This window comes from Polypterus senegalus, chromosome 13 (assembly GCF_016835505.1).
Source record: "Polypterus senegalus isolate Bchr_013 chromosome 13, ASM1683550v1, whole genome shotgun sequence".
Taxonomy (NCBI): domain Eukaryota; kingdom Metazoa; phylum Chordata; class Cladistia; order Polypteriformes; family Polypteridae; genus Polypterus; species Polypterus senegalus.
Genome location: NC_053166.1, coordinates 142,114,457 through 142,135,003, shown reverse-complemented (window position 1 = coordinate 142,135,003; position 20,547 = coordinate 142,114,457). Strand labels below are relative to the sequence as shown.

General features: G+C 38.3%; 1 protein-coding gene across 2 annotated transcripts in view; it reads left to right on the top strand.

Annotated features, from left to right (window-relative positions):
* Positions 1-19,982, top strand: part of fbxl18 (F-box and leucine-rich repeat protein 18) — a 64,964-nt gene extending 44,982 nt beyond the window's left edge. For both annotated transcript variants that reach the window (XM_039775519.1, XM_039775518.1), the window contains one exon: positions 18,746-19,982. In XM_039775519.1, the coding sequence (XP_039631453.1) occupies positions 18,746-18,902 (157 nt within the window). In that variant the 3' untranslated portion in view covers positions 18,903-19,982. The remainder of the gene's footprint in view (positions 1-18,745) is intronic.
* The last annotated feature ends 565 nt before the right edge of the window (positions 19,983-20,547 follow it).

Here is a 20,547-nt window from a genome sequence, read left to right as displayed (position 1 = left end):
TAGCACTAACAGCAGCTTAAATGTATTTGGATCATCTCTCGGTAGCAGATGCCTTGTGGAAGGTGCTACATGACTGCTGTGGTATAGAAATTACATTTTCTATGCGATCCTGCAAATTTCTGCCTGACAACCTTGCACTATGTGCCTGTGATTTAAGAGAAAAATTATTCTGAGAATTGTGGACGCAAATCTTGAATATCGTGGGGTTTTAGTGACCTGAACTCACCTTAAGGGACAGTAAGTAGTTGTGCAGCTCAATTTACAAAGAGACTTTTGCTTCGATGGCATCGATCACACTCATTCACAAAGATTTCCACTCTCCCAGGAGTCGACAGGGCACTCGAAGTGTCACAAACAGTGCGAGAAGAGATGACGCCGCCCAAAACTGCGAAGCTCTTGACCTGGCGGAGCAGCCCGATATTCCGTGCCTCCAAACATCCACTTTGTTCTCACGACCCCTCGCCGCTGAAGGCAGTGTAGTCTTCACATTGTTTACAGCTTGGCACAGTTAAAAAGTAGAAAGACGCAAAGCTGTTTTCCTCATCTCTTCTACTATCAAGTACTGCCAATTAAAAAAAAAAAAGTTATAATGTGTCAGTTTCCCCGACAGTCACGCGGAAGAATAAATAAAACCTCCCTGTCAGTCCAGAGAGGAGGGCTGGGAGAGGGCTACGCGGGGCGCACTTCTATGGGATAGATCGGCGTGTTTGTGTTAACTTCTTTTCAATATCAGTAAAATAACTCTCACACAAATAATAACAATTCGTAAAGACAACATAAAAATTGCGTCCACAAACGAAGTGATTCTGTGGTCATACGTAATTTCTGTTTCAAACGCGCAAATAATTATATAGATTATTTTCAACTTTTTACTCTTGGGTTTGTTTTAGTATAATTTTATAATCAATATTTTGACACTTCCTTTAATATTTCTATCCATTACTAGCACCTTCTATTGGTAAAATCTTGAACTCTTCTTCATATGAAAATTTAATTTCTTAATTAACATGAATTAATTGATCAATTAGTGAAACTGGTTATTGATTCATGTATTGCCATCGGAAGTGACTAAGTGTGCAAAATTTCAAGTCATTTGGACAATAGGAAGTGGGTTAAATATCGATTACAAGATTTATACCATACAACAAACATTTGAAGTTAAAATAAGCGTGATAATAATAATATACCAAGAAAATCAAATCAGAATTTTTTTTAACAACAGAGAGGGGTGAGCATGGTAAGCTTCAAGCAAATTACACAGGAAATGTAATTATTTATGGCAATGACTGGCATCTCTACTTTTAGAAGTAGCTACACAATTTCCTTTTGCTTTGTGTACAAGTATTCCTTGAGTCTCGCTTTATCTTTTTTGAGGAAGTGGTATCTCTTATTTCATGTGTCAAAAATATCACTTTTTCTATAAAATACTGCCAAATTTTGCAAAGCTTTCCTGAGTTTTAATGATTCATTTTTAATTCGGTCTCTGTAGGGGCATACTGACTTTTTATAAAGTGAAGTCAATACTAAGTATCTTGCCAAAGTGCCACAGTGAGGCCGAGTATATTTTATCACTCCTTTGTGTGCCTTTCTCACAAGACATGATGTACTTTTTATAATAAAATTAGGTATCAGTTGCAATCTAAAAATGCTGAATACTAATGTGTGAACTGAACTGCCAGAAATCATTAATTGTGCTAATGTACCAAACATCACTTTTGAAGATAAGTCTGCATTGCCAGGTAATTTTTAGTACAGCTGTTGTAAAACTATGAGTCTAATTAGATAAGAATTTTAAATTACTGTAAAACTACCTTCTTTTTTAAATGCCAAATAAAATGAAAACCTGCAAACATTTAGTATAAGGATTACTTATCAATTATTTATTGAAAAAAGAAAAAAAAAAAACTTAATTTTAAATATTGAATAAAATGTCATATTTAAAGTAGAAAGTTGTGAGAGAAATCTGACCAGGGCCTTGCAGGTTATGAAAACATAAATCATTTTGTGCATCATTTCGTTTTATCTGGATTCATTACAGAAAAAAGACAATGTAATAAATGTCAGACTCAAATTAAAATGCATAACAATATGATTTAATTTCGTTCCTGCCGCACAGATGTATACATATTATTTCTGTTTCATTTGTATTTGATTAGTGTGTTACATTTGGATGTTGGACAGTGATGATTGTATGCTTTCTTCTTTACGGTTTTTAGGTCAGGAAAAACTTACTAATGTGCGTCTTTGTTAGACACTTTATCCATTGTTTTATGTCATTTAAAGAAAATCTGCATGCTTTTCTGTACTAAGCTTGACAGAGAAAATGTAGGCTATTATAAAAATTAACTGCAGTAATCTGATTTTGATTAATGAATTAGTTCAAATGAAAATCTTGAGCCCTGAGGTGAAGTGCTTTGAAGGACCAATGTTATCTGTAGCTAATCTAAAATTTTACTATGATTGTTACTGGAGTATTTTAAAATGTAACTGATTGTCTCTCTTGTATACATAGATCTGCATAATAATATAATATTTGTAGAGTCTTCTCTCTCTAATGCTACTCCGGAGATTAAATCAACAGTTATTTTTATCGTGCAGCTCATTCAGTTTCATGAAACTGCTTCTAACTAACTTGCAGTCTTACAAGTATTTATCATGTTATTTTCACACATGGCTTCTGCATTTTGGACTCATTTTTGCTAAATAAATAATGACACTGTGGAATCTGTGGTATATTGTTTTACCCCTGAGGTTAGATTTAAATAATTTTATAACCTGCTAAGGACCAGATTTTTTTTTTTTTTTAATTATGTCCTGATACGTAAAACCACACAACTATAAGGGGGTGTACTTTCATTTTCACCATGAGTGTGTATGCTTCTCTATGGATGTGGTAATGGCATATTTTGAATTGTCACATAAAAAGTATTATAAATGGAGTTTAACCAGTGATTGCAGGTTTAATCTGAAAGGAGTAGCTTTTCTTGGGATCACAAACAAAAGCAGACACACAGTAGGCACATACTCTTCTCCCACCGTGACTGCTGAGTGATAGCTGCATATATAAGGAGTTCAACTTTTGACCAAAGAAATGTTCACTGGCTGAAATTGCAAAAAAAGTTATATTCAGTGGAAAGTCTACTTCACTGAAATCCATTTTCAAGTTCATTTTCAGCTTTGAAGAATGTGGCTTTGAAGGTCTGGATGGAGTTTAAAAATATTGCCAATGTTGGAGCAAAAGGAAATAAAAAATGCTATCAGAATGCCGTGGATTCCATTTGTAGCCTGTCATTTACTATTGCGAAGTATGATGTTCTTCTATGGTCTCATCATTGGTGTTCTAAATGAAGTCAAAATACAGTACAGGCCAAAAGTTTGGGCACACCTCCTCATTCAATGTGTTTTCTTTATTTTCACGACCATTTACAGCACTCCATCACTCTCCTTCTTGGTCAAATAGCCCTTACACAGCCTTGGAGGTGTTTGGGGTCATTGTCCTGTTGAAAAATAAATGATCGTCCAACTAACCTGACTTCTGCACAACACAACTGCTGGTCCCAACCCCATTGATAAAGCAAGAAATTCCACTAATTAACCCTGATAAGGCACACCTGTGAAGTGAAAACCATTTCAGGTGACTACCTGTTGAAGCTCATCGAGAGAATGCCAAGAGTGTGCAAAGCAGTAATCAGAGCAAAGGGTGGCTATTTTGAAGAAACTAGAATATAAAACATGTTTTCAGTTATTTCACCTTTTTTTGTTAAGTACATAACTTCACATGTGTTCATTCATAGTTTTGATGCCTTCAGTGAGAATCTACCAACGCAAATGGTCATGAAAATAAAGAAAACACATTGAATGAGGAGGTGTGTCCAAACTTTTGGCCTGTACTGTATGTCTAAAATCCCAAATCTGAATTTAAACTATTTTTTTTTCAAATCACATATACTATTATTATATGTAATAAATTATACAGTAATGTAAGAGGAAGGAGGTTCTGAACACTATGGAGGAAAAATTTGAGATAAAACCCAATGAGATATGAAAAGACACCTAGATCATCTTAAAAATAGGGAGAGAACGGTCTGAATCTGTGTTGTAAGAATATTATTTTCTTTATATTTTGTACTTTATCTTGATCTTCTGTTTCTGTGCTCCAGTAAATAAGAGAAACTCTTGTAATAATAATTTGGCCTAAATGCTTACCTTTTTGGGGTCAGTCTGTGGTGGCGGGTTGCACTGAGGGGTTCAGAAGGGTTAAATAGCAGTCTGTGAAACAATGGCCTGACAGTGTGTCAACACCAGGTGCTAGGACCGAGGGTGAAGCTTTAGGGCCCTACGGTCACCATTGTCTGCACATCTCTTACACCTTAGCCTAGAGAAGAGAGGTGCATAACCTGGATATCCGTCCAGGCCCAGATCTTGACATGCAGCTCAATTTTTTTTTGTGTGTTATCTTTTCAGATTTGTCTTAAAACGCATCTCGTTACTTTGACAAAATGTACTTTTGTCCCCTTAAAACAGAGAATTGTATGCTTATAGTTAAACTAACTGTACAATGCTGCTGCTGCTTGATTAGTATAGTTTATTTTTGTCTATATTTGGTAATTCTAAAGACAAATGTTTTTGTTACAATGTTTATGGAGCTTACAATTGTCTTTTTGAATTGTTCTTAAGTTTTTAATGGCAGTAGTGTACCTTAAAGATAAATAAACACTTTGATAGCGTCTGTGTCATCAGTTTTAGTTGAAGCCACCTGTACAGGTGTTCAGAAGTGGTTGCTATCATTCACACCTCTTTATGTTGAAATGTTTAGGATGTTATATTGTGGGCGGGGAGGGCAAATGTGGTGTGAAACTAGAAAAGTATTTGTGTTTATATTTTTAGATTCAGATATGTTAGGTCTTTATACTTGCCATTTGTTATAGTGGGGAATGATTGATGTTTGTGCAAGTTGAGACAAACAGACTGCTACGCTTTTTCAGCTGCCGAGTAAAGAGCTTTGACAGTTCACTTTGGGGCATACGTAGTTATTGTGAAAAGGCAGCGGTTTTCAAATAGTTTGGTACCTACCAGCAGTGTGTCCTGACTCGAGATGTCGTGGCACGCACACAGATGATTACAGTCACGCTATAAAGCCGCTTGAGGCAAAACATTCTTTCTGATGGCTCCTCCCCGTCACACCCCTGCTCATGCATACAAGTCGAATCGACGTTCCTTTGGGCTGCAAGCCTTCTCCTAAGGTGCTGTCTCCTTGTGAGTTCTAATTACATTTGGATATGTGGAGAAGATAAATTAACATGGCCAATAAATAAATGTCACAAGGTATCTCTCCCCTGCCAGCATTCCTTCTTGGGAAGCTTTCCATATTATAAAATACGATGTGTTTATTATCCAAACATTAACATTAAACATAAATGTCCTTGAGCTTTCATTGAGTTTCTCAGCTGCTTTACTGGAGCCTGGTGGGTCTGTTTTTTAATGCTGGTTTGCACACACATTTTGGCAGTTTTGTCTTTTACCCGAATATGCTTTAGTATCTTGCACAGAATCCTAGATTTGTCACAAATATTTTACTTAGTGTCTAAATAAAAACTTTGGAATGAACATTACTGAATGTCAAGACTGCCTGCCATGGGCATCGGAAGTGACCTTGCCAGTCTGGTGCAGGTTTTGCCTCAAGAGTAGGCAATCGTAGAGTGAAATGTCAGTGTAATGAATCAGAACTTACTGCAGTGTTTATGTGGTGTGAAGGTCATTCGACACCAGTCTGCAAATCCCATTAGATGCACAATCAGAGGCTACCTGTGGTGAAGCAGAGCAAAGTGGACAGACTGAAGTGGAGGGAACCATTGTGAAGTGTTTGATTTCTAGGACAGTACACGGGAGGTGTTTGATTCTGTTTTGGCTCTTTAAAGCAACTACAGCATTACCTTTTGTTTTCATATATTTCTTGTAAGCAGCTGTTTTCAGTTAGAAAGCTGGAAAAGAATTGGTTGTTTAATTTTCTCTATCATGTACCCTCTATTTAGTAATGGATAGACAAAGCCATATTTTATACTTTTACTTTTCTGTGCTCTCTTTCTTTTGCACAATACAGTTAACCAGTCTTTTGAGAATGATTGTTTTATATGATCACTGTAGCAGTAGAGTGTTGTACCGTGTTAGCCATAGATTGATACAGGAGAAAGTAGGGTGAAATGACGCCGTTTATTGGCTAACTAAATAGATTACAAATGCAGGCTTTTAAGGCAGCTAAAGCCCCTTCATTTAGGTTACACCTTGCCTGATGAAGGGGCCTTATTTAGATAGCCAATAAAAGGTGTCATGTCACATGTGGGCGCGGCCCGGACACAGACAGGCGGACATGTTGTTAAAATACCACCACACATTTATTTACAATATTTACAAATATAATAATGGTCACTTAGACCCAATCCAAAGTCCATAAAGTGCACAAACCCCAAAATGACACTCAGTCCTGGCCACAATGCCTTCTTCTCGGGCCGCCTCCACTCTCCTCTCTTGCCTCGTCCTTCTTCCACCCGACTCTAGCACTGAATGAATGGAGACGGCCCCTTTTAAACATTTCCCAGATGAGCTCCAGTTGTTCCCGGCATTCTTCCTCTGGCCACGCCCCAGCATGGCGGAAGTGCCGGCTGTCCTCCCGGCAGCTCTCCGGGCGCCGTCCTAATTCTTCCCCCCAGCACTTCCTGGTGTGGCGGAAGTGCTGGGGTAACAGGTCCCCAAGGCATTGGGGTGCCTCCTGGCGGTGACCACGGGCCCCTACAGGGTGGAGCTTCCATGCCCTGTACCCGTGGCCCCCAGAGCAACCAGGAAGGCGGCCCCCATGTGATCCAGGGTGGGCTTAGACCCACATCCGGTCCCTCACGGCGTCCCGGCCGGGTCGTTGCCCCTGGCATCCCTGACACACCCTACTTTCTCCTATATGATCACTGTGTTATTTCTGATGTTTGAAAACAAGACTTCTCAGTAATTACAATGTTTTCCACTAGAAGGCTATACAATATATTTCTGCATCTTGGTCCCCAGTGTACAAAAAAAATCTAAAAACTGCTAGTTGTAATTAATAATCACAGCGCTGGAAAATAAATATTTTGAAAGTGGTATATTATATTTGCTGCTTTTCAAGCTTTTTTTTACGTCTTCATGCATGACCTTAATTTTAAAATGTTAATTTGTTATCTAATTTAACTGTTATAGTTCCTGAAAAAAATGGGTTACTTTCTTATATCTTGCCTATTTAAATGTCTTTAGCTGTCATAAAGCAGAAAGGTTAGTTTTTAATTTTGTAAAAGCTCAAGCATTTTAGAGAAACCACAGCACTAAACCCTCCTCATGTTTACAGTGTTAATTGGAGAATGAAACTTCAGTTGTTTGGTACAAGTGCCTGTTTTATTATAATTTTTTAAAGAATCCTGCCAAGTGATTGAATGAATTCCAGAAAAAAGTGTAATCTTTCAACAGTTTTTATTTTTCTGGAATATCTTAACTTTTTATGTTTTGGCATTATTTATTTTAATTGTTTTTGGCATTAGTTATTCATTTTAATTAATTGAATGAGAACAACAAATGCATATAATCACAATAAAATATTAAAAGAGAGCTCTTTTTGCACTTGTCCAACTTTGATATACTCTTCAAGACTTCCAAGAAATGCTCCCACCGAAAGCCTTTATCCTCTACTCCCTCACACTTTGAGCTACAATGCACAAGGGGAAAAATTAATAAATTATCCAGTTTTTTTTTTTTTTTTAAATATTGCTTTTTTTTCTGGAAATGGGGAGATTTAAATGAACAATTCATTTGTTTTGGGTACAGAAAATGTTAAACAACGTAAATTATAAAATGAGTATTGCTGATAGGGCAGATTAACAGTGTCTCGGGTTTCTCTTCTTGTGTTTAAGGTTTTATATATATGTATGTGTATATACTTTATACCCTGCTGTTCTTTCTTAAACTCTGTAAAGCGTCTTGAGCATGGGAAAGGCGCTATATAAATCCATCCATTATCCAACCCGCTATATCCTAACACAGGGTCACGGGGGTCTGCTGGAGCCAATCCCAGCCATCACAGGGCACATGGCAGGAACAAACCCTGGGCAGGGCGCCAGCCCACCGCAGATATATATATACAGTCATATGAAAAAGTGTGGGTACCCCTCTGACCCTACATAATAACTTGACTAATTTTTCAACAAAAAAAGATAACAGTGGTATGTCTCATTTCCTACGAACATCTGAGTACTGGGGTGTTGTCCAAACAAAAATTTTTAGTGAAGCAGCATTTAGTTGTATGAAATTAAATCAAATGTGAAAAACTGGCTGTGCACAAATTTGGGTCCCCTTGTAATTTTGCGGATTTGAATGCCTGTCACTGCTCAATGCTAATGACTTGCAACACCAAACTGGTTGGATTAGCTCGTTAAGCCTTGAACGTCATAGACAGGTGTGTCCAATCAGGAGAAAAGGTATTTAAGGTGGTCGATTGGAAGTTGTGCTTCTTTTCCTTTGACTCTCCTCTGAAGAGTGACAGACAGCATAGGATCCTCAAAGAAACTCTCAAAAGATCTGAAAACAAAGATTGTTGAGTCTCATGGTTTAGGAGAAAGCTACAAAAAGCTATCTCAGAGGTTTAAACTGTCAATTTCAACTGTAAGGAATGGAATCAAGAAGTGGAAGGCCACAGGCACAGTTGCTGTTAAACCCAGCAGGTCTGGCAGGCCAAGAAAAATACAGGAGCAGCATATGCGTAGGATTGTGAGAATGATGACAGACAACCCACAGATCACCTCCAAAGACCTGCAAGAACATCTTGCTGCTGATGGTGTATCTGTACATCGTTCTACAATTCAGCACAATTTGCACAAAGAACATCTGTATGGCAGGGTGATGAGAAAGAAGCCCTTTCAGCACTCATGCCACAAACAGAGTCGCTTGTTGTAAGCAAATGCTAATTTAGACAAGCCAGATTCATTATGGAACAAAGTGCTTTGGACTGATGAGACAAAAATTGAGTTATTTGGTCATAACAAAAAGCACATTGCATGATGGAAGAAGAACACTGCATTTCAAAAAAAAAAAACACCTGCTACCTACTGTCAAATTTGGTGGATGTTCCATCATTCTGTGTGGCTAGTTCAGGGACTGGGACCCTTGTTAAAGTCGAGGGTCGGATGAATTCAACCCAATATCAACAAATTCTTCAGGATAATGTTCAATCATCAGTCACAAAGTTGAAGTTACGCAGGGGTTGGATATTCCAACAAGACAATGACACAAAAACACAGTTCGAAATCTACAAAGGCATTCATGCAGAGGGAGAAGTACAATGTTCTGGAATGGCCGTCACACTCCCCTGACTTGAATATCATCGAAAATCTATGGGATGATTTGAAGCAGGCTGTCCATGTTTGGCCGCCATCAAATTTAACTGAACTGGAGAGATTTTGTATGGAAGAATGGTCAAAAATACGGACATCCAGAATCTAGACACTCATCAAAGGCTATAGGAGGCGTCTAAAGTCTGTTATATTTGCAAAAGGAGGCTCAACTAAGTATTGATGGAATATCTCTGTTGAGGTGCACAAATTTATGCACCTGTCTAATTTTGTTATGATGCATATTGCATATTTTCTGTTAATCCAATAAACTTAATGTCACTGTTGAAATACTACTGTTTCCATAAGGCGTGTCAGATATTAAAAGGAAGTTGCTACTTTGAAAGCTCAGCCAATGATAATCGAAAATCCAATGAATTAAGAGGGGTTCCCAAACATTATCATATGACTGTGTATGTGTATATACGAGGTGTGGCAGAAAAGTAATAAAACTGATTTTTTATTTACCAAAGTTTTTATTTTTTTCAAACATCAATGTTATCCCCTTCAAAGTAGTTCCCTTGGGCAGCTACACAGCGATGGAGACGTTGTTTCCACTGTTGGTAGCAGCGCTGGAAGTCTTCAACCGGTATGGTCTTCAGCATGTCCGTTACACTCTTTTGGATGTTTTCTAAAGTCCCGAAATGTCGTCCTTTGAGGACATTTTTCAGTTTAGGAAAAAGGAAAAAGTCACACGGACTGAGGTCAGCTGAATAAGGGGGCTGGGGAACCACAGGAATGCCTTTTGAGGTCAAAAATTCTGTTATGGAGAGGGCAGTTTTTCGGCACCATTTTGGCACAGACCTTTCGCATGTGCAAATGTTCAGTCAAACTTTGATGAACGGTAAATCTGTTCAAACTTAATTGTTCACTCAACATTCTTAATGTTAAACGACGTTCTGATCTCACAAGAGTGTTCACACGTTCAATGTTTTCATTGGTTTTCGAAGTTGAAGTCCTCCCTGAACGGTGTTCATCTTCAACGTGTTTTCTGCCTTCCAAAAATGATTTGTGCCAGCGAAAAACTTGAGCTCGGGATAAAGAATGTTCCCCATAGGCCTGTTTTAACTTTTCAAACGTCACACTTGCCGTTTGATGGCACAACGTTGCTCCAAATTCCGCTGTTCCATTTTGCGTGACGCACAACCAAAAACACAAACTTCGCTAATAGCAGTCACAAAAATCACAAACATATGCAGTTTTTAATATCTGGAAAAAATTAGGAATTAACTTGCTTAGAGATCTTTATATAGACGTCTTTGCATCCTATGAACGATTACATTCCAAATTTAACATTCCAGCTACACATTTCTTTCACTATCTTCAAATCAGGAACTTTGTTAAACAGAACCTTCCAGATTTTCCTCATCTTGCACCCTCATCCACGCTGGAAAAAATATTGCTCAATTTTAAGGAATTAGACTCCATCTCTACAATATATAAAATCATTTTACAATCCCTTCCTTTCAAAGATCAAGAGGACACTGGGAAAAAGACCTCTCAATTAATATATCAGAAAAGGAGTGGAAAGTAGCAATGCAGAGAATTCACTCGAGCTCCATATGCGCAAAGCATACAATTATACAACTCAAAATTATATATCGAGCACATTTGTCTCGACTAAAACTCTCCAAAATGTTTCCAGGGCATGATCCAACCTGCGAACGTTGCAACCAAGCCCCAGCCTCACTAGGTCACATGTTCTGGTCCTGCACCAAATTAACATCATTCTGGACAAAAATGTTTAATTACCTCTCAGACAGCCTTGGACTCACAATCCCTCCTAACCCATTAACAGCTGTGTTTGGGGTTCTTCCAGAGGGGCTTAAAGTGGAGAAGGACAAACAAATTGTGATTGCATTCACTACACTGTTGGCACGCAGACTTATTCTGATAAACTGGAAGAACCCAAACTCTCCTCTTTTAAGTCAGTGGGAAACTGATGTGTTATACTATTTGAAATTGGAAAAAATCAAATTCTCAGTTAGAGGATCCGTACAGACTTTTTTCAAAACATGGCAGGATCTAATCAGTAATATTTTAAAATAAGTTTATAAAGCACAGAGAATTTATTAATTTAGGTATTTTTACAAGCCTTAAATTTTACACCGTTTGGCTTGCTCTCTCTCTCTCAGGGGTGGGGACCGATCTGTTCTTAACATAATTCTTTTTTTTTTGTAAAAACTTGATTGCTATGTATTGATTGTAATAAAATTAATAAAAAAAAAAAAAAAAAATCACGTAGTTAACGGAAGGAGTTGAAACTCGCAGTGAGCTATGGGAGGGTACTGATACACGTGCTCTATCAAGGACAACAGCACAGCGTTGCCAGATCGCTTGCAGTGTTGCCAGTCTCATTACTTTTCTGCCACACCTCGTGTATATATATATATATATATATATATATATATATATATATATATATATATATATATATATATATATATATATATATATATTTTTTTTTTTTCCTTCAGGGCTAATTACTACCTTGCAACCAGGATACACTCTCCCAAGCGCCCCCTGAATTGATTAAAGTCAGTTTAAGAATGTTATTATTACATGTTACAACACTCCTTGATCCTACTGAATCTGATCAGATTCTGTGTTCATCCATATTTTGTGTCAGCGTTTTTGCACTATCTTTGTATACATAACTGCCATGCTTGTGCCTCCTCCAAAATTCGACCATTATTTAAGACTATCTGCAGATTTCACAAGTAGGATTTCAAGTGTGCTTTTAGTGTGTTCTTGCTTGACAGAAAAAATCCCACTTTTTCTGTCTTTAATTACAGGGCTTTGGTCTGTTAGATTGATCTGTTTATAGTATAACACAAGCACTGTATTTACCTTTCTTTTAAGGTGCCATTAAACTATATTTGTATTTCTGGGCTAGTGTGTTATTCAGGAAATTACAGAAGAATGCTTTTGATCAGGAGCTGAAAGTTTTTTTTTCTCCAAATGCTCTTTCAGTTTTATGTTATGCATGCTTGTAGATTTAACCATTTCAAGACCATTAACATGGGTATTGTGGTAGCCAGTGAACTCGTACTTTTTCCTAGAAAGCATGTTATATGGTTAGAGATCAGTCAATAATGTTTGCATACATTTTCATTGTCAGGTGCTGCTTGTCTCAGAGAAGAACCATAAGCAACCTGGGAAAAGAGCATTTAATACAAACCAGTGGTAATTAAGGTGATTAGGGTTATGTATAGATAATGTATAGGTAGTGCAGACGGCCAATGCCTGATTTGGATTAATGGACTGCAGTCTTATAAGTAGGAAGAGAAATACAGGCCACTGGCCAGGGTGTTGGACTTTAAACTACTAGGGTGCCAGTTCAGTCACATTGTCCTGCCTGCTGTGTGGTCCTGAACAAGCTTTAGCATCCATTGTTTGAAAAAATAAAATCTATAATGGGCACTGATGTTGAAGTCTTATTGAGTGAAGGCATGAACTAAATAAAGAAAAAAAAAACTGAATTAAGTAGTTGCTCTATTTTTTCACAATTTGTATCACAGAATGAGACAAAATACTGTAATTGTATACATATTTTGATCTATATTAAGTTTGGCTTTTTAGTTTCTTTGTTAATATTTTAATATGTCATCTTTTCTAAACACTATTACAAAGCACACTGCATGAGCCATAAAACCAGTGCCAAAATCCTTGGATTTAATCAGAGTGGTTATGAAAAGTGCAGACTGTCTTACTTTATATTTAGTTTTGGTTTCACCATAAATTAAACTATAAAAAAACTTTAACCTCTGAACAATTTTTGAGACACTCTACATATGAGACTTATGTATACAGTATGTGGGTTTTTCTGAAGAGTTTGCTTTATGATAATGCAGTACCTGAATTATCTGTTCTTAACATTACAAGAACTGTACGAATATCCATCCAGCCATTTATTTCTTTGCAGCGTTTCTGCTTGTCAGAGTTGCTGTGAGTTGCTTTCAATTCCAGCAGTTGTAGATACAAGACCTAGACCCTCCTGGAAAGGAGACAAATGTTATGCGGAAAGGGTAAATATTTGCAGTCTTTTTCTGTATTTAGAGTTAGGGAATACACTGGGTGTGACATTTCTTCTTTTGTCTCTGTGCTTTCTGTGTGGGTCATAATTCAAGAATGACCAGGCTTACAAACTGAATGCACCTAGTTTGGCGGAAGGAAAATGATTGGGCCATTTTGTTCTGGCTTGCACCCAAAGAATATGTATTAAAACAGTGCAGAAAACAAAGCCTCATTAGTAAATGGGCAAAGGAAGCCATGACCAATAATTTATAAACACCACATTGAAAGTGCTATTTAAAAAAAAAAAAAAAATCTCAGTAGTATTTTCCCATTGGGATGAGTCATTAACAGAACATTTCCTTCCATAGTTGTCAAAAAAAAAAAAATATCCATGATTTCAGAATGTTGTACTTAGTTAAATATGGGACAGATTTGCTTATAAAATGTTCAGCCTAACATCATCTCCTTTAATCTTAATGTGAGTCAAGTGTTCCATTCTAGAATTAAGGATTGAATTCCTCCATAATCTCGGTTGCATGGCACAAAGGGTTTCTAGGTGTTTGCTGGAAAAATGAGGCATTACTTCGATTTTAAATACATTTTGTGCCTTTCTGTTTAAAAAATGACTAATCACATGGTTTTCACAATGTTTTAAAAATGCACATTAAAAAAAATGATCCACTCCAAATTTTTATTGTTTTTTTTTATCTTTTACTTACCCCCTTATGTTTGTAGCGATAGCCGAGATAAATCTTAATTCTCATGTTTTCATGCAGAATGGAGAGAAAAGACCTTTATGATTTAAATAAAGGCAACAGCAAACAATATGAAAAATGTCCATGGATTAAAAGAAGAAAATCTCACGTTGCTCATGTCACATAATCCACCTGTCTGTTATCCATTCGGATCCTCAAAGTGTACAAAATGCTTTTTTTTACTAAAATATTGTCAGATATTTACTTGTCGGAATAATTTGTAACACACTGGGGAGGCCTCTTCTGGAGTATTGTGTATGTGTTGGTCTCCAGGCTACAAAAAAGACATTGCAGTGCTAGAAAAAGTCCAGAGAAGAGCGATGAGGCTGACTCCAGGACTATGTGGAATGAGTTATGAGGAAAAGGCTGAGCCTTTTCAATTTAAGCAAAAGAAGATTAAGAGGAGACATGCGTGTTTTAAAATGATGAATGAAGGAAATTAGTCCAGTGGATCAACACTCAGGTCAGGTTGGGGAGCATGCACTGCCTCACCCACCACATGACGAAACAGACAGGATCCCGGTTGACAACCCACCAAGCAGACACGTGATCTAGACCCACCCAACAGAAATGACCCTCTATCTGCCACATCCAGGTATTACATGGGCGTCCCCTTGGCCTGCTCCAGCAATGAGGATCCTGTAAGCCGGATCACCCTCAGGAAATCACGCCACAAGGCCATAGTGCAGGAACGGACACTCCCTCACAATGCATATAACATGCCACATCCTGGACTCCGTGAGCAGCTGCTCATTTGACACAAAGTGAAACCAGCTGTACCCAAAGATTCTCCGAAGAGGCGCAGTACTGAAGAAGTCCCATCTTCATCTCAGGTCACAGATTAGCATCCGTGTCTCGCAGCCATATAGCAAAACAGGAAGCATCAGGACTCTAAAGACTTGGACCTTTGTCCTTTTGTAGAGATATCAGGAGCACCACACACCGCTTTACAGCGATTTCATGACCCCCTGTGCTCTCCAAAAACATAGGAATAGTCACCAGAGACACACCGCATAGTAAACAAACCTTTAAGCGAGGTTGATATTCTCTCTGCAGACAGACACACAGCCGATGGCTGTGCCCAAGAGATCACTAAAGGCCTGGATCTTGGTTTTCATCCATGACACTCGCTAGCCCAGACACTCCGACTCTCGAGGTCCCCGATCAGAGCTACCATTAACTCCACAAAGATCACATCATTGTTGCCAAAGTCAAGATCAGTTAATCTTTCTTCACCGACAGATGGCCCACAGCTGATGGACATCATGACCCTACTCAACAACACCACCTTGTCCATTCAAGTATTGAACAGAGTGGGAGCAGTCCACACCCCTGATGAACCCCAGAATCAACTTGGAAAAACACAGAGGTTCTGCCTCCACTCTGCACACCACTCACTGTACCAGTGTACAGGCTGGCCATGATATCCAGTAACTTTGAAGCCTCAGGATGTCCCACAGGGCAGCTCAGAGACTGTGACTTTAAAATGAGTTAATCAAGAACACAGGGACACAGATGTAAACTTGTTAAGGGTAAAGTTCAAACAAACATTGGAATGTTTTCTTCACACAGAGAACCACAGACAAATGGAATTACTGATCATGTGGTGTGGTAGACAGCAGGAATTTAGGGACTTGCAAAAAGAATTAAGTGGAGAGCACTGGTGAGCTTTGTTAGCCTGAGTGGCCTCTTCTTGTCCAGATTGTTCTGATGTTCTAATCGGTGCACATCGTAACCACGAAACTAAAGCCCCAAGAGTTGCCATTTTGAACTGAAGCAGGTCTTCAGTTCAAAAAGTCAATCCCATGAGGTATTAGTGTTGTGTTTATGGTGTGAGCTAATTATACCAGAAGTAACTGAAAATATTTTAGCAAAACAGCATGCTTTCTGCTCATTTTTAACATATGAGGGGATAACAAACATATGGATTGTATGACACGAGTAACGTTTTTTTATTCTTCTTACCATGGGCGTTTTTCATATCGTTTGCCGTTGTACAGCATTAGTTTGCTATTGGCTTCTAACTTTTTCTCTCCATTCCTCATGAAAACATGAGATTAAAATTTTTCTCTGCCACTAAACAAACTACATGGGGTCAGCAACATATAAAAAAAGTCATTTTTCTGCGGAGTATTCTACTGTCCAGAATGGAGAACATGCTGGGTATCCCTGGCACTGCCCTCCAGTAGTTCAAGTCCTATCTGATTGATTGGCAAGAGTTTGTTAGTCTTGGCAACAGCAGATCCAGCTCAGCGCCAGTCACACAAGGAGCTCCTCAGGGCTCTGTCCTCGGCCCTCTTCTCTTCTGTATTTATATGCTTCCCCTTGGCCATATTATTCGTAGCCATGCACTGGGTTATCATTTTTATGCAGATGATACTCAACTCTACTTCAATGTTAAAAGTGGAACTTCATCAGAGCTTTCTCAGCTCACAACCTCCCTCAGTGAAATTAAAACCTGGGTGGAGCAGAACTCTTTAAAATTAAACTGCAACAAAACTGAACTCCTGTAAATTGGGACTAAAGTGCAACTTAATAAAATGAGCTCCTTCCCAGTCCACCTTGGCGGTGATCTCATCAGACATTCCTCTACTGCAAAGAATCTTGGTGTCATTTTTGATTCCCCCCTTTCTTATTCCGCCCACATAAATCACATTAAGAAACTTTCTACCTTTCACCTCCGTAACTTATCCCATGTTCGCTCTTTCCTCTCCTTTTCTAATGCTGAAAAACTTGTCCCTGCTTTTATCACATCCCGCATCGATTATTGTAACTCGCTGCTGGCAGGTGCCCCTTCTCATCTTATATCACGGCTCCAGTTGATTCAAAACTCTGCTGCAAGAGTCTTTACTCAAACCAGCAGCAGCGAGCACATCACACCCATCCTGCTCCATCTTCACTGGCTCTCTGTGTCTTACAGAATTGAATATAAAATCCTACTAATAACCTACAAAGCCTTAAATAACCTCGCGCCAAACTACATCAGTGACTTTCTCCATCACTATGTGCCTGTCCGCCCAGTAAGGTCCTCTTATTCTGGCATTCTTCTTGTGCCCCACACTCCATGGGTGACAGGGCCTTCAGCTGTATAGTGCCCAGACTGTGGAATGACCTACCGAAATTAAACAGCTCAGCTGACTCCATTCATTCTTTTAAAAAAACATCTCAAAACTCATCTGTTCAGGAAGGCCTTTAGCTTTACATGACTTTATTCCCCTTCTCTCAGTCTACCTCTCTGTCAAGATGCTCATGTAACCTGTGTGTGTGTTCTTGACCATCAATTATGTTGTCTGTTAGGCTTTTCTCTGAATTCACTATCCTTACTCTTCTTTATTTATTTATCTGGTTTAACACAATGCTATATACTGTATACCCTGCTGTTCTTTCTTAAACTCTGTAAAGCATCATGAGCATGGGAAAGGCGCTATATAAATCCATCCATCCACCCATTATCCAACCCGCTATATCCTAACTACAGGGTCACGGGTTTCTGCTGGAGCCAATCCCAGCCAACACAGGGTGTAAGGCAGGAAACAAACCCCGGGCAGGGCGCCAGCCCACTGCTGGGCACACACACACACACTCACCAAGCACACTCCAGGGACAATGTAGGATTACCAATGCACCAAACCTGCATGTCTTTGGACTGTGGGAGGAAACCCACGCAGACACGGGGAAAACATGCAAACTCAGAAATCGCTGGAAAGCGAACCCAGGTCTCCTAACTGCGAAGCTGCAGCGATACCCACTGCACCACCGTGTCACCCGTTATATAGATAAAATGTATTAAAATGTATTATTAATAATCACTGTGATGTCAATGTTGATGGATGAACTTTATTTGTCCCCAGGAGAAATGTGTCTTTTTAACAGGTCCTCTTTAAATAAATACATACATAAATGGGTAAATAAATATACACACAAACTATGGACTAAATACATACGAGAATGACTAAAAGGCAAGAAAACCTGTCTGACTTGGCAGTCCCAGTCACAGTGAGGCCTTGTGCAGGTATATTGCTGTTGATATAAAGATGCCCCGTCACGTTTCTTGACTCACTTCTACTGAATAATTCACTCGCTGAAAGTCTTCAGTGTTGGTGTGTCAGACAGAGGATGTGCAGCATTGGTCATAATGGCACTCAGTTTTGTTTTAATTCTGTCCTCCTCCACTACTTCCAGGGGGTCCATAGTGTGACCTATAACTGAGCCTGCCCTTTCTATTAGCTTGTTAATTCAGTTGGCCTCTCTTGAACCTACCATGCCAGCATACCACAGAATAGAAAACTGCACTGACCATCAGAGAGTTGTATAGTAATGATGCTTAATAATAATAATAATGCTTCATGAAGGTTGGAGAGTTTTTACACACCCTAATACAAAAATCATTCCTACATAGCTTGAATTTACCAATATAGTAAGCAGTTAAAATTAATTGATCTGGTATTGTACTAGGGCTTCGTAAATTTCAAATGTACCTCTTTCTGAGTTAAATTGAAGAAAAAGAAAAGCTTATTACTTGATTTGTCATTTATTGTTATTTATTTCTTTTCCTTTCTCTTTTCTACAAAGGTTTAAGGCCGAACGACCTGCACTGAATGTGGTCATTTACCCACTGCTGCACGAAGGTCTTGCTGACGTCATCAGAGATGTTCCCCTTACGCACCTGGATGAAATCACTTTGTTCAAGAGCCGTGTGGCCGAGGAGCCACCAAAACTGTGGTGGTAGACCGAAGAGCATGTTCATTTCATTTGAAATAACTGTGGCTGAAAGCGATACTGTGTACAGCATCTGAAATAATTTGTTCACTTCCCAAATATAAGCAGCACTAAGTTGCACTGTAGCTTAGCCACCTCCGCTAAACCCAAGGGCCTTGTTTAATGTAGAAAGTCTTTCAGTTGGCCAGAGTGGCTTGAAAGTGTAGTGTATGAAATGATTGTTTTAAAAAGGGTCAGCATTGCCAGTTTAAAGCATTACAGTGTTCTGCATCTTTAATACTAACTAGCGTCACTTATACATAAAGCACTTTGGTGTTATTGTTTAGCATCTTTGATGGTAACAGCCCATATAAAATATTTTGATGCTGCTTGTGGGTTTTGCTCTCTTTATAGCAGTGTGCTGTTAGCGCTCCATCCTTGCCTCTTATAAACCAAGCAGCACAGCCTGAAATGTTTGTTTCTATTGTGTACTGTAGCGTCTAAGCAGGAAATCTTCTACTCATGCAGAACGTCTGCGGCCTGTCAGGTGGAGGCTGGTGTGAGCTATTACTGTTTCATTACTTTCTAGCTGGTGTGATTTTTCTCTACCCCACCACCCCCCCACTCCCACAGCGGTAACCGCAGAAGAACCTATCAGCCTTATTAATGGTTCTGCCAGCTACATTGTGAAGCCAGTGGATGTGTGAATGCAATGGCTAATTTTGTATTGATCCCTTGTAATTTGTGTTGAGCAGTTTAGGGATGTCTTAGAGTGTGGAAATCCGTAATGAATGAACAAGCCTCACTCCAATCTATTTATTCTTTATCCGTAGGGTTCACTTTCTCACAGCTGAAACAGTCTGGTCAGGTAAATACGGACCATACAGCTGAAAAAACTGCCATTGTTAAAGAGTTGCTCTGAAATTTGTACAAAAACATGCATTGTTCTTTCTTCTTCTGAAATAGTATGCAGACATTACATTTCAAAAATAAAATGCATTTTTTTGCATTCATAGGATATAAACACTAAATGTGATTATTATTGTTATTTTTTAATTAAAGGGATCGCACAACATTCTCTAGCTGGGTCTGAAGTTTTGGAAATGAAAAAGTGGCATATATATATATATATATACAGTAATATGTATATATATATGTATGTATATATATGTATATATATATGTATGTATATATTTGTATATATATATATGTATATCTATCTATATATCAGTATGTTTTCTAGAAAGAATAAATTGATTTTGGTTCCTTACTATTGTGCTGCATTCATGTTTTACTTTTTGTAGACTGAATAACTGAAGATTTTTTTTTTCTTTATTTATTTTTTTGGGGTAATTTAAAGTCATTCATTTTTCTTAAATTTTGTAATTACGCAGAAAATAAAGAGTGCAAGCACATATGAGCTGTAGTTCTAGTGATCCAAACATGATTTATGAACGAGCCTTTTCTTGCTGAAGGGAAGGCCAAACAGCCGACTTTCTAGTTCTGTTGGCTTCAATGTTTTTTTCAATACTTTTGTTTGTATTCTTTTGATTTGTACATTTTAGATGTCGTACATTTTAAATATATACTCAGAAATGTGTTCTCTCTCTCTGTTTTTTTTTTAAGGTAAATGGATTTATGAGGCCTACCTATTAAAAAAGTAATTACTTTGTGGA